General features: G+C 40.6%; 1 protein-coding gene and 1 non-coding gene across 3 annotated transcripts in view; both read right to left on the minus strand.

Moving 5' to 3' along the window:
* Positions 1-14,351, minus strand: part of LOC655103 (epithelial discoidin domain-containing receptor 1) — a 142,930-nt gene that overhangs the window by 73,870 nt on the left and 54,709 nt on the right. For both annotated transcript variants that reach the window (XM_015985456.2, XM_008201695.3), the window contains exon 3: positions 4,093-4,198. In XM_015985456.2, the coding sequence (XP_015840942.2) occupies positions 4,093-4,198 (106 nt within the window). The remainder of the gene's footprint in view (positions 1-4,092; positions 4,199-14,351) is intronic.
* Positions 12,817-12,887, minus strand: TRNAG-GCC (transfer RNA glycine (anticodon GCC)). Its single transcript has one exon. It is a non-coding gene; the product is annotated as a tRNA-Gly (tRNA).

Genomic DNA, 14,351 nt, shown 5'->3' on the forward strand with positions numbered 1-14,351 from the left:
CGGACGCTCTTTCTTTTATTTAACCAAATCAACGAATAAAAGCATTTTCTTAATTGTATTTCGGTGCCGCCCGCGAATTCGATTCGATCCGCGTCGTTCCACTCGAAATTACTAATTCCACCTTTTGCGGAGGATTTTGTAAACACATGGTAAAATAACTTCCTTCGAAAAGTTCTTTGTGTATACTCGTATGCACTTGACTCTCCCCAAACACCGCCTAACGAACATCTCCAGGTGAGGATGAGTGTTTCCAGCTCGTGTTTTGCCCCGCGGAAATCATCCTAATTGGCCTTTGAGATGCGACATGTTCCCGTAAAAAACGTGTCGCTCGAGGACGTGCGCAATTACCGTAACTCGATCTATAAAGTTCATGAAGTATTCGGGTCTTTGTTGATTCTGCACTTTGCCAACATTTATGGAAGCGTGAAGCACCTCTCGAGTGGACAAGGGACAGCAGTTGCGATCATACTCCCTATGCCACGACAATGATATATGGCTTCATATAATCCTGGGCAAGGAGGGACTCGACTCGAACGCGCTCGCTGTCTGTCCGGCATTAAGCTGGACATCAGACCGACCTTTCGGGGTTTTAATGCTGACACTTTCAAATATTTTATTTATAATCCCATCAACTCAACGTCGTGTCGTTTCGAATTCCAAAAACGTGCTTTCACCTAGACGCCATGAGAGGCCAGGAAATTACCTCGTTTTGTTTCTGCAATCCCCTCGGTGTTGAACAGAAATAAACCAACACTTTCCGGGACGGGGCAAAAGGACGACTGCGATGCACATCTCCGGTCAGATGGAATTCGAAGTTAATTGAGAACGAGAAATAAACACCGAGCATAAATACATTCAATATCAAACTCCGTGGATTGCAATACTAATTTTTTGCTATTACTCGTGAAAATTGGTCTTATAAGCTCTCTAGTATTTTTTTCTAATTGTGCTTGGTAGTAAAACCCACAAGAGACTTCTCCCAGGTATGTCATAAAGAAACTTGTTCATTAGCAAAGATTGTGAAGATTTTGTCTCGGACAGTCTGTATTTCATCGCCGCCCTTGCTAGGCAAGGGGTTGTTCTCTCGATAATAAACAATGCTCTTGGGACAAAACTCTCAATTTCCGGCGTATTTTTAACGTGGCTGGCACATAGCCAATCTGCATTTAATGAATAAAGAGCGGACCAGTCGACAGTGTAACAATTATTAATAAGATTTACGACTTGCTCCATTTAACGCCTAGTCATTTCCGGATTGCTCGACACCCGCGATAATCGATGATGTATGGATGCAAAAGCTCCACCTGTGACTTGAAAGAGTAATCAAAAATTTAATTTATTTCATCACGTTTCGGAAAAATCGCTAAAATCGTGTTGCGAAAAAAAGTCATTTGATCAAAAATCGCGATTAAGAAATTTGAATGCGCGAAATGCCGCCTCGGTTCGTTTTATTGGCCCGTTTGAGTTGATTCCATCCGAACATCTGCCTTCAAATACAATCATATTTCGACGGCAAGTCATTATTTCCTACAGTTCGCATTCCGAAATTTCCTCTTGCAGTATCCAATTTCAAGAACATCTCGATCCAGGTAACAGTCGAGAAATGCCAGTCTCTGTATTGGCAGAACACAGAGCCTCCACCCCCGTACATTCCTACCTTGTTAGTAGGTTTTCGCGAGTTTCTCCGAAGTATAACCCACAGGTTGCTAAAGCCGTGCAACCATAGCAACGGCAGCATTCCAACTCTTCACTGCTACGAAACATGCAAGGGATCGTCTTTATGTTGCAACCCGGAGTCGCTCCGGATGCACTTGAAACCGCATCGAAGCAGCAAATTATCGAGCTTATCATTACCAGGAGAAAACTCCGGCATAATGAACGTCTTAAGGAGAACGCAGCAAATGTCAAGGAGCAACCAGGAAACCAGCGGCGCAACTAACGAGGGGTTAGACGAGCAAGTGCCTGGGCCTAAATTTGCAATAGAAATAACTATGTTCTAATTAGTTTTTGTGATCAAGGCAGAAGTTACGTCACTGCAGGAAACATAGTTGCGGGATTTCGGAGTCGAGCTTTAAAAACCATAATCGCAAACGAGCTAGAATCGATTTCCGCATACGAATTTAATCCGGATAATGTGTCTGGAAATGGATGACTGTAGCAGAACTAGCATAACAGATTGTGTCGCCATTAAAATTTATTAATGTGAGATGAAGTAGATAATGGGGCAAAAGAAAGGTAAACATCGATATAAAAAATGATTGTGTTCGGTTAATCATGAGGCGAATTGTAGATGGAAGCCATAAATCCGGCAGGCGTTCTATTTTAGACACGAGACTTTATGTAGTGACAAAAAGATAAATACGAAGCAATATAACCGAAGTCTCTTTTTTCCCTATAAACCATATTCCGGGTGTATATGAGTGGAGATGTGAGCATAAAAGGATATATAAACCGAGTCCTTTTCCGGAGTTATGCATTACACGTTTGAGCCTGGATTTTTCCATCTTCCCAACACATCAACTTGATCGAATTCACACGAACCTTCGGCACGACCGACTAATAAGGATCTCCTCGTCAATTAGACGTGAAATTGGCTTATTAGAGCGGCGAGATGCGTAAATAATCTTAAATTGATAGTCAATGGATCGGAGTGGAGAAAAATCACCGGCGCTACTCTTGTTTTCCACCAGTTTCCGATGCACTTTCGTAGCATCTGGGGAATCCACTTAGTTTGATTAATATCGTGTGGTGCTCGAGTACGAACTCGTGCATTAATGCAGACATAGTTGCAGGGGCGGACTCTTCACTCGGTCGATATGGCTAGGAGTAGGTTGTTGGAGCAGGAACCGCTGCTGAATAAATATCAAACCGAATGATTTATTTGCACTATAAATATTACATATGAGCTGGTGCGGTCTTGCCTCTGAATTTAGCCCAAACTGTTGAGATGTTTATTCATACGAGACTCTGACTGCCACTGGCAGCTACACGCCTAAGCTCTCATAATGGAATCGGCTCTAGATTATCAGATTTCTACATTTAGAGACACATGTGATGGCACCAAGCCAAACGAACTGATTACTACACGAAAAGGAAAACTCTTTATAGATGGAAATGCAAAGAACTTTTTCCCTTTATAGATAAAATTTCAATTAAGTTGCTCCAGAATCAAAAATAAAACTTCCCGAGCGGTTTGCATTTGACAGAATATAAAAGCGCTCTAACAAAATGTCCAACTACTTTTTTTCTAATATCAGCTGCGAAGCTTCTTTTGATAAATAAAAATTCTATTCATTTCATTAGAAAAATCGATCCTTTGGCGTTTAATTTGAATCCACCACAATTATGCCATTCATCTGCATTCGATTTCCATCTTTGTAGACAAAATTGGATACATTCACGTTTTAGTAGCATGTTCGGAAGCAATCGGCTGTTTGAGAGACGAACAATATTCCTCTTTCCCAAATGATTTTCTTAAAATATATCTGTAATATCGCGAAAGACATCGAGCTGAACGTCGAGTAGGATTTGAATTTAATGAGCCGCCAAGAGACTTACATTTCGCGCTTTTGCGCCTAGTTCGCGTTTCAAGATATGTGAACGTAATGATCGAGTTAAGTGGTTTCAATTCGTCTCCTGCAAAGAAATTTCTTGTTGACCCATTTGTAGAAATACGGGTTCGGTAAAATACCTCTATTACGTAAAAAAGGCAGTTGCGAATAGACGACGGTTTATAAATTGGAAACCCGCACGAAAATGCTTCCATTTTTCGCAAAATGCCCACCATTTGGATCGCTCGAGTTTTGTTCTCGAAGAGTTGTTAAATCATATTGTTTGACGTCACTATCTCTGATTTGATTTCCTAGTTTAGCATAATCAACTGACAGTTGGAAGAAGAGGGTAAGGTGAAACCGGATCTGCGTAGCTCATGGCAGGGAAAGCACTTATTTTTTATTACAAGTTTGATAAATCGAATTTGCCAACAGTTTCCCCTCTGATAAAGTTTCATGCTAGATTCTGCATTTAAAATGTAGCTGATATATTTGTCTAAGGTTTTCGCGTTTTGCTGTACAAATAGTTGTGGCCACTTACCTGGCGTTCTGGGGGCCCACAGATTTGGCCTCGTAGGAGGAACTCGCCGAAATGGCGTGGTCTGGAATGCGTCCCTCCTCCATCCCCAAGGCCGTCCGACATTCACCTGCAAACAATACAGTTTTTTATTGCAAGTGAGCGCCCTAGTAAAGGGAAGGGAGTTCAGATGGAAGACAGTCCAAGTCCGGAACATTTATTGCATCGAAGGGTGTTTCGCACCCTGAACCGAAACTAAAGCGACTCTCAGGGAAAATGAAACGCAATAAATTAATTAGGGTCTATATACCGACGTGCCAAATAGAATTAGGTTGGAGGAGGCGGCCGTGTTTCGTTACGGCAGTTGCTCCCCGGATGAATGCAGGACCCGGACGAATCCGCTGAATAGAGACCTTCAATGAGCGTAATTGTTGTTTCGTTTTTGTTCGAGATGATGGAAATGGAAGTTTCTTTGACTAATGGTTTGCTCTAAACGATTGTTACGCTAGTAACGAGCTTACGATTGTAAGCTTTCCCGTAAAACCTAGAAAACTAAGCGTAGGTGGTCGTCTGCTCTACTTTCCTATTTTAATCAATTAAAGTCCTCTCCGGCTCTATAAATTCCGCATAATTGAGCAAATTAAGCATATGTGCAGTACGTTCTACCGATTCGGAACGGATTCGCCACCCTCCCGGCAACCAATATCACTTAACGGGTTGATTACACACGTGTCCCTCTTAACATAATGCCAAACCCTCCTCAGCAACATCCATTTATTTGGCTGAGTGACATACCACAATGATGGTGGAAGTTCAGGGGCCCCAAACTGCTTTGTTTGCAAGTCTCGTGTATTTATTTCTGGAGGGTTCCGTTCAAATATTATTAATATTAATATTTCATGCATGCGTGATTTTGTAGCTCCTGATTATATTAATACGGATGAAGAGGCAAAAATCGTGCCAGGTTGAGTGAGGGGTTTGGTTTTTTCTTTGGGCAATAAGTTTTCGGTTTCTTTTAAGCCGATCGAAATTAATAAACGTCACGGCAGGAGGGATCACCGGTAATAAATAAAACGTTTCGGTCCCCCGCCGATGCCAGCACGGGATCATCCAGATTTAGTCCCGGTGCAAGTAAAAATAATTACCCTTTTTGCAAATATTAAGGCCCATATCGAATGCAGCGCTAATACCCTGAACATGAATCACCCAAATCGCCGACAAGTAATCCTCTAATAGCCTCATAATAGGCGTATTTTAGTTCGTGGCTTGGGCCTTTCGGCTCGATACGGAGCTAATCTGGAACAGTGTGTGTGTGTGTGAGAGTGCAAACGTGAACGGCATTATAGGTGCGGTTTCCAATGGTCGTTTGCTTTTCTGACTATGCCATTGTTATACAGATCCTCGACGACAAAGCGTCCGGAGTGGATGCTGGAGATCTCGCCGACATCTGCTACAATGACCAAGATTGCTCCTTTGATGCATGCAGTTGATGGATTCGTTTCAGGGTGAATTACATCGACGTGGTAAACAGTTCCGACAAAAGATAGTTAGATTTGCACAAACGGAAGTGACGGCCATTTTCCATTTTATTGTCAACTTGTACAGGAAGCTCCACATCATACAATTATTTCGACATGCACTGAAATAAAGTGTTCAGCTCCGTTATTTTCCATTAGCACTGTCTCATCCATAGTCTCTTTTAGTTTTCTTCTTTTTTCTCTTCCACTGACTTAATATTAGTTAATTAACACTTTTCTTTTAATTTGTTTAAATCGTACATTCTGTCGATTTGATCTTTTATGAAAAACGGCATCATTTGATTTAAAAGCTCCGCTAAGCGTACGGTTTGCATTTGATTGAAATTAACCGGATCGAGTTCTGAACAACATTATGGCACACCTGCCACGTAATAGCGTTGACATCGAGGTTCAGCGCCGCATGTAAGTGAATTTCGCTTGTACGGCGATAAATTTGGTGTGAAATTCGAGCCTCGATACAAGAGCGAAGGAAGAGCAAACGTCGAACGAAAATGACAATTTAATTCGTCAAGTTTTTGCAACCACACACCATACTTTCGTAATGACTGTTGTTCCTCTGTTGCGATTTTTCATTCATTGACTGTTGCAAGATTGTGTCTTTAATTAATAGCTTCTGACTGGTTGATTCATATCTTTCCGCGTAGCACGCGAACATCAAGTATCGGACGAAATGTTGTTGTAGTACAAGTGAGGAACGAAAGCTTTTGCTCCCTATCTCTCGGAAACTGCCAAATAGAACCGGGAAATATGGATTTTCCTGCTAATGGTTCATTCTCGGATGTATTATTATGTTACCCTCCGCGGGCGACCAGCACCCCCAGATTGCCTGATAGACAGGTGAATGGTGGGTAATTGACGGTATTTTATGGCGTGCTTTTAGGTTTCGTGACGTTTAATTAATGAATTTAATTACGCTGCTGGCGGTGTCTTGATGCAATCGCGATCGGATTTGTTTCAATGCGAAAAATTAAAGGAAACCACACTAAAATCCCGTTAAAATTTTGTCTAAAGTCAAATTGGATCCAAAGCAATTCCTCGATCTTCAATAATAATTAATAATCAGCAAGTCTTTGCTTTCATGTCGCTCTGCTGATGAATAATAAACTCTAACGACATGTGCTGCGCTATCAAAGGAAATACGACCCGGTGTCAAAACAAGTGCCACTTTCAGTAACAAATAGTTTATAGCCTTTGTTGCAAAGAGCCATCTCTCGGTGCTTGTTCATGCATTCGCAATATAGGTAGCAAGTTGCGTTTTTCAAGTCGCAACACCCTGACGATGCTCCCCTGAGTCGGTTTTAAAGGATTGTCTTTGCAATCACGGCCTTGGCGTTCGAGCCGCCTCGACAATGTGGCGATTACATTTTGCGCGTCTGATGTGTAAAGCTGTCGGCTCTGAGAGGATCTCTTCGCCCGCCGTGAATGCCAAACTAACACCCCGGACTCGGTCAATTCTCAGCCGCAACGTATAGATTTATTCCGGAGCCCGGATCATGTGACACACACCCGAGGCGCAACAATGGAAACAAGGACTTTGTGTTGATCCGCTTTGCGGGTCCCATTCTCTGACGTGCTGACAGCCATTTGATCCGCGGAACAAAACTTTTCAATCATACGACTTGCGTCAAATTAATTTTTGCTGAATACGCACGCGAAACAAACGTGTGACAAGGGTGAGTGTCGGAACGATAGGGATAAAGTTGGGCCTGTCAAGAAAGAACAGGGATTAGGTCTTGACGTTTATGCATCCAAACGCTTTGATCGTTTAGTCTCTCTGTGCTGGTGTCAACGGTTGGCGGACGGAAAAACATTTTCGTTTTTCAGAGGTCAAAGAGAGCAAAACGTCGTGACGAGAGCAAGTCGCAAAATGAAAATACATAAGCCGGTGTAGTTATTCGTTCGAAGAAAAAAGCAGCGCTCCAAGGGCAGAAAATGTCCGGAAAAGTTTCAGGTTCAATTTTTGCATATGAGAGCAAAGTAGATTAAATAAAGTCGCAACTGGGGGGAAAACTCGCCGGAGGAAATGTAACATAATTAGCCAGTCTTTGTCTGTATGATACAACTCCCCGTTTAAAGCTTAAATACACAAAAGAAATTATTTATACGGACTTTAAGAACATAATCCACAAATAGAATTTCAACTTATATGTTTTGCGCAGTCATGAGCATTACGAATTTGTAAAGAGGATTAGGTGCGTCCAAGAATTAAACTTGCGACAAGTAACATATAATTTGGGGATTTGGGGGACGGTCGGTCGCTCGTTCGTTCCCTCGAAAATCTGTTATTAATTTGAAATAAATATTTAGTGCGAGCCAGTGGGGAAAGTTTTGCGGTTGGGGAAAACGTTCCGCAACCGAGCCGGTTGAAAATTGTAATAATCAGTTAAAGATTTCATTAAAAATTTCCATTTCAATTTCGCCTAAATGGATAAGGAAAATCTTTGAAATAATCTCTTTGCTGTATTCAGGCGAGTATTCTTTAATTTGTATTCCAAAGTGCTCCGCGGAATTTTTATTCAGTTATGAAAATGGTTGAGAGAATCAGGTTAATGGAATAATAGACACTCCTTGATATTTTTCGTGTTAAAATAAATTGTTTGCGGAGCGCGAACGAAGATAAATTTGTTTGCGTGCACTTTTATTTACTTTATCACTAGCACCACGCTTTATATCTTAGCACGTTTACTCAACAAATGAGATTATTTATTGTACATATCTCATATGAAATATAAACGACCACGAATTTCGGAAGATGGAGCTATTTCCACTGATGTGCCACCAAATTTCCATACAGCCATGCCACAAGGATAAAAGAAATATCTCCTTTCCATCAACGGGTGTTTGTGGATGACACCTCATTTTTTACATGACATGAAATTGCCTACGCCATGCAACAACACACAAGAACACCGCGGGTATTTTCAAGTAGCGTTCCCTGAAATTTTACACGAGTTTTCATATTACAATTTCTCCTCAATGAAACTCTTCAAGGATCAATATGTTTATGTATAGTTGTTTCCCATACAAACAAAATCTGATACACTAACAACACTAGTGCTTAAAACAAAAAACTGATCACTTCTTTCTGTATTAGTGTCGGTTTTGTTGATGCTGGGGTGAAGAACTAATTTGGACCGATGTCATATGTTCGTTCCTGACTAATCATTTGCAAAGAATAAAAGGCTTAGGCCAATTCCAGTCCGTGGGGCGTTCAGTGCATTCGTAAAACAGAGCGTCCGTTGATCTTGCAACCTCGAGCACGTGAAATCCCCCGAGGGTGGAGAATTTGCATAGTGCGTTTGTTTGCAGAAGCTTAGTTAATTGCATGTGTACAATCGAGTTTTGTTTCCAACCATCATATTACATTATTGAAGATCCGAAGAAGGGTCGCGATAATGAGACTATCTCGCTCACCCTTCCATTCAATTGCCACCCCTGATAATCTAAAAAGTGAGGCACGTAATTCGAGCCTCCCAGAAGGGTTAACCCCCTTGATGATGACTGCGAGTCATTAGCAGACGTCTCCGATAGACATCCCGGTATCGGGTTGCCTCTCGGCCTCCACCTTCCGTGGTAACGGAGCCGATTTATGCAAATCGTAACAGTCTCAAGGGTTAGGCAAAAAACTGTAAATAAAACACGGGGTTCGTTCTAATTAAGCGAAAAAACGATGTTTTTTATTAAAAATTGTTTGCGCGGATATTTGGGAAATGAGGACGGTCAGGTTGCGCGGCATGACATGTAATCGTTTGTTAGATCAACAATGGGAAATCTCAAAACGAGATTAGAGTTGTGAGTTTATTTCGGTTTCGTGCGCAAAGAAAAGAAAGAAATTCAATCTGATGTTTGCTGAAAGTGGCAGCAGCTGTGGTCAATGTAAAATGGAAATAATTCTTCTCATGATGAAAATCTGCTAGGTCGAGGGGGAGTTGTGTTATTTTGCGCTTCTTCCAGGTTGCTGGCGAGATGACAAGGGGAAGCGCTTTCCTTGATTAAGTCAAACACTCCATTAAACTTCCTAATTGAATTTAATTAAAAAACGTTATGCAGTTTGTCTACGGTCCGGTCTTAATTAAATGTTACGGTGGATGTCGCCGCCAACGGATGATTGTTTCTCAAATTCGCCCACTGTCAACGACAGAATTACATTAACTCAACCAAGAGACGATTTGTAAAAAGGAAAACGCTTCAGACGATTCCAAAATCAAAATATTGCAAGGCACCAAGCATTCAAACGACTGAATTGAAAGTAAACAATCATAAATTTATGCAAAGAGCTAAGCGGTTTATAAACTCCTTCTGTAAAGTTAAAGAGGGGTTACCGCTACAGCTTAAAGGCTCATATTCCTCCCTAAATGTGAAATTAAGCCGGACCTGCCCGAAAACAGCCCACAATTTAATAAAACCAATCATAACTAACGATTTTTTGACTGTAGTAATTTTCGCAAGAAAATCCAAGTAAAACTCGTCTGTTTTCTTTTCAGTGTCTTCGAAACAACATTTATAATTTCAGGAGTGGAAACACTGTAACTTTCCTTGCTGTCTGAACAATTCGGCCAACTCCTGCTGTCACTTCTTTGTAGGTATATGGCCTCAAATCCCCGCCTTTGAAATATTGAATTTAATGTTTTGTCATGGCCGGCCATAGTTCCAAAGTTTGTCTGTTCAACTCCCAGGCGACGAGTTCAAACTCCACCGCGCAATATTATTTTTTGCTCCGCTTTGTTGCCTCCAAAAACCCACACGACTAGTCAATTTGCGAAATAAATAATTACCTTGAAGCGTCCACTCTCACCCCCAAAAACACTCGTTTAAAAATTAAGCTCCCACATTGAAAGAAGACGCGCAAATATAATTACGAGACGAACAATGGACACAAGAGCGCTTCTCGTTCTGTAACGGGATATGGAGTTTTGTTTGTGTTTAATTTGATTGAAAAATAAATTACTTGGGTGGTAAAGTCGTGTGGGTTAGTTTTTTTCAGCGTGAATACATTTATAAAGGGATTTGCGGAATCAATCTCAGTGGAAATGAATAGTTCGAATGTAAAATGGTGGGTCGTTAATCGAAAGTTGGCGACGTGTGCGACAAGATTAATAGAAAAAGTCCTTTTCATGTTTGTCCAGACGTTAAATCGTAAAGCTTTAATTTTCCGTGACGGTTAACGCGTTTAACTTTTTTATCGTCGTTTAAGGAGTTAAGTGGAGTAGTTGAGGTTTATCTGTCCATCGAAAATAAAATCTGCGGTATCAATAAATTTACGGATTAACGAGAAGATGATAAATCCGCGTGCTCAGACAAGTGTGTAATGTAAATAGTGTAAGTTAATATAATTTCAAATGCAATTAGCCGCCATCTGATTAATTTTCATTGAGATTATTATCGTGGTCAGTGCCTCGCGTTTATTACTCGAATAATGAATAAAGTTTCGTTGTTTTTTGTGGGAAAGAATTTAATGTGTCTAACTCAGCGAAAGCGGAATTTGAAAATAAACATTAATACCTATGCAAATAATTAATTTTGTTGTTTGTACGTTCATTCGGTAAACATTAAGCTGTAAACGGAAGACGTAACATAAAAGCATTAAACCGAGTTCCTCGTTTAACAGGAACGACTACTTTACGGTATAAATTATGAAAGGTTTAAGTTGGGAATAATGTGTGCTTTATTTTATCAAGCGGCTGCAGTCATCTGCAATTGTTCCATTTAAGCAACTGACAGGAACATTTTCATGAAAATTTTGTAAATTCGCCAACAAAAATATCGACTGGAGTAACGACATGAAGCTTCACCGCCAAACCGGAATAGTTTTGTATAAACTTAACTTGCTAATTAAAAGTTGTATTTATGCAAAGTGGAACGCTCCACACTGTATCTAAACTGAGTTGTTAATACCCGGGGGTGAGATTTGCTTATGAAAACAACCTTTAGCTCGAACAGTAACAAGAAACAATATGGCCGATTAGTGACTAGAATCAGTAATGGCATCCAGCTTATACGAGATCCGAAATGATTTCAATGCACTCTTGTGCCAGGAAAATCCAATATTGTTTTAAAGATCTGTGAAAAGTTCCGAGCTGCCTCGTTAAAAGAAAGTAATTTAAGTTTTGGTCCGAGCCAGTTTCCTCCAAAAAATAAACACCAAACAAACAATTTTATAGCGTCTCGTATTTGCCTCGAAAAACAAAAACAAACAGCAATGGTATAATAACGGAAAATAACATGGTCCTTAAAGTTATCGAAAAAACTAATTTCTCATCTTTTTCAATATAACATTTTCGCAATTTATCTTTTTTGGCGATAGGGCGTAAATTAATTCCACCACAAACTGAAACTTTTCCCCTCTGTGAAGAAGCTAATTGAAAATCGAATACGGCCGATTTTGTTTGAGCGATGCCTCAAAGTTGCAAATTAAGATGAGAGAAGTTTTATATTCTTTTAATATTCCGGGGATGTATTGTCCCGATGACAGCCATTCACAAACAAACAGAAAAGCTTTTATCGCTCGATGGGATGTGGATATTACACCGACTGGTGCACTCGTCTCGCTCGATGAAAACTCAAAGAACACGAAACTTAAATGACCAATTTCCAAACCAGTTCTCTTTGAGCCGTAACGGACAAATACGTTTCCACTGCAGATGAATAACCTTTGACTCCAACTGCACCAGATATGAAATAAAACTTTGTCTCTTGGAGCATCTACTCGTTTTATTAAAATCTTTGTAACACAATTACGATCTATTACTCTGTGCCAAAGGAGCCTCGATGATGATGATGATAACAGTTTGTGAAATTTACTGCCATCAAAGACTCCGCCTGACAAAAGAAATAAAACTGCTCCTCGTTACAATTAAATGCAACTCTTCTGTGTCCCTATAAAGGCAACTCTCGCAGTTCGAATTTCAAAGAATCGACTCGCAAGTCTGCAAATAAAGCTCCGAATCACTCGACCTCAAAGCACACAGTGAAAGGACTCGACGAAACAACGGATACAAGTTAGTAATACCCGGAAACATAGTCTGGCTGTGACAATTGTAAGCGGAAAGGCACTGATAAATGGTAACTTCAAGAGTGGAAGCATTTACGTCGCTGCCAACAGCGTAATCACAGGCTTTATTACGTCAAGTTTCCACCAGATAAAGACAATTCCAGAAAATGGTAATAGGATCATTTTATTTTTTTTTACAGTTTTTACCAAAAAATCAGTTGCATCGGCCGGGAATCGAACCCGGGCCGCCCGCGTGGCAGGCGAGCATTCTACCACTGAACCACCGATGCTGATATTAGATTCCTTTCTAAATCCTCAAACAAAATTTCCAACATTCTTTAAGCAAATTTAAATCCTAGCATCACTGTTGAACAGTGTGTATACATTTTGAGGAACAGGCTAAGTGCATATGTTTTGTGCCCATTGTTCCGGGCACAATTTCTGGAACATGCTGCTCCTTTGCAAGGAACAAATTGTCCAATTTTCCGCGTGGCGTTTGTTACAAATCCGACGCTGGCTGAAAGTTGACGGGCGTAGCATCGCAGGCGGCATGGCACGCGAACGCATCCTGCCGTGAAGGAATCAGGATTAGCATAGTGACCGCACTACAGCCTAGCAACAGGTTTCACTTATGTGTGCATGTAGCACACAACACACCTTCCGAGCACGCAAAACTAAACATAAGGGGCTAAAAGATCCCAGAAGGGCCCCATTTGGTGCTTCAAAGGGCCGGAATTTGAGGCATTCATGAATTCAATTAAAACGAGAGACTTTATGTACTTTGGATGCCACACGAGGTGTCGAAACTTTGCACAAAGCAAAACTCAACATTATTAGGAAATTTAAACGACAAAAGAGTTATTCCATGAGCAAAAATGCGGAGTAAATTAACATTTATGCGAAGGAAATTGCGCGTAACGTAACTTTATCCTTTTAAGGGTACAATTCCTTTGTAAATAATACCGTCAGTTGAATACCATGACTAAGGTCGTGTGCAGGTTTTCCCTTTTCCGTGGACTCATTATGACAAAGACGAGGCTTTTATCAGCCTGATTTAGCGGTCGCAAATGAACCGAAGCATGCGAGTCTTGAGGAAAAGCGCTTCAGTCTTGCTAATTAGCAGAAATGACCATGTTTTTGCGATAAGCGGCTTCCACTTTCATGGCAGGATAACGGATTTAATCGGCACAACCTGGTTCTCGCATTTTTTCAAAAGATGTAAGGATGAACAGTTTTATTTTTGAAAAAAAATCCTGGCTTTGCGATATTTATCTAATTTGAAATTTGTAAATACCTCATGTTCCATCAGAATTAAAGTGACTCCTTTTTTATGCTGTGCTCCAAGTCCAACATCCTGTGTTTTCCAATTCAGTAACTGGCCGTTAACGTAACTAATGTTTTTCTCCAAAATTTTTCATCGTTTTTCCAAATCATTAATCAGAGCAATTCTCCGACGCGCTGTAAAGCTACATCACACACCTTATCCTTTTCTCTACAGTCCGGCGAGATAACGAAGCTCAAGAAACGCGATTATTTCGCTGCAGCGAGCATCGCTCGTTCATAATCCCCGTTAAACCACAAACCTCAGTTTTCAGTCGAACAATTGATTCCCAGACCATTCACCTTTCAAAACCTAGACGCATCCAAAAAACCATCGATTTATTACCGATGTGGATTTGTCGTCGATTTTGATCTTTAGATATGCTCAAAAAGCAGATGCATTTATATGCAATCGAGATTGTTGAAGCACGCGC

Source organism: Tribolium castaneum, chromosome 1 (assembly GCF_031307605.1).
Source record: "Tribolium castaneum strain GA2 chromosome 1, icTriCast1.1, whole genome shotgun sequence".
In the NCBI taxonomy this organism is placed as follows: domain Eukaryota; kingdom Metazoa; phylum Arthropoda; class Insecta; order Coleoptera; family Tenebrionidae; genus Tribolium; species Tribolium castaneum.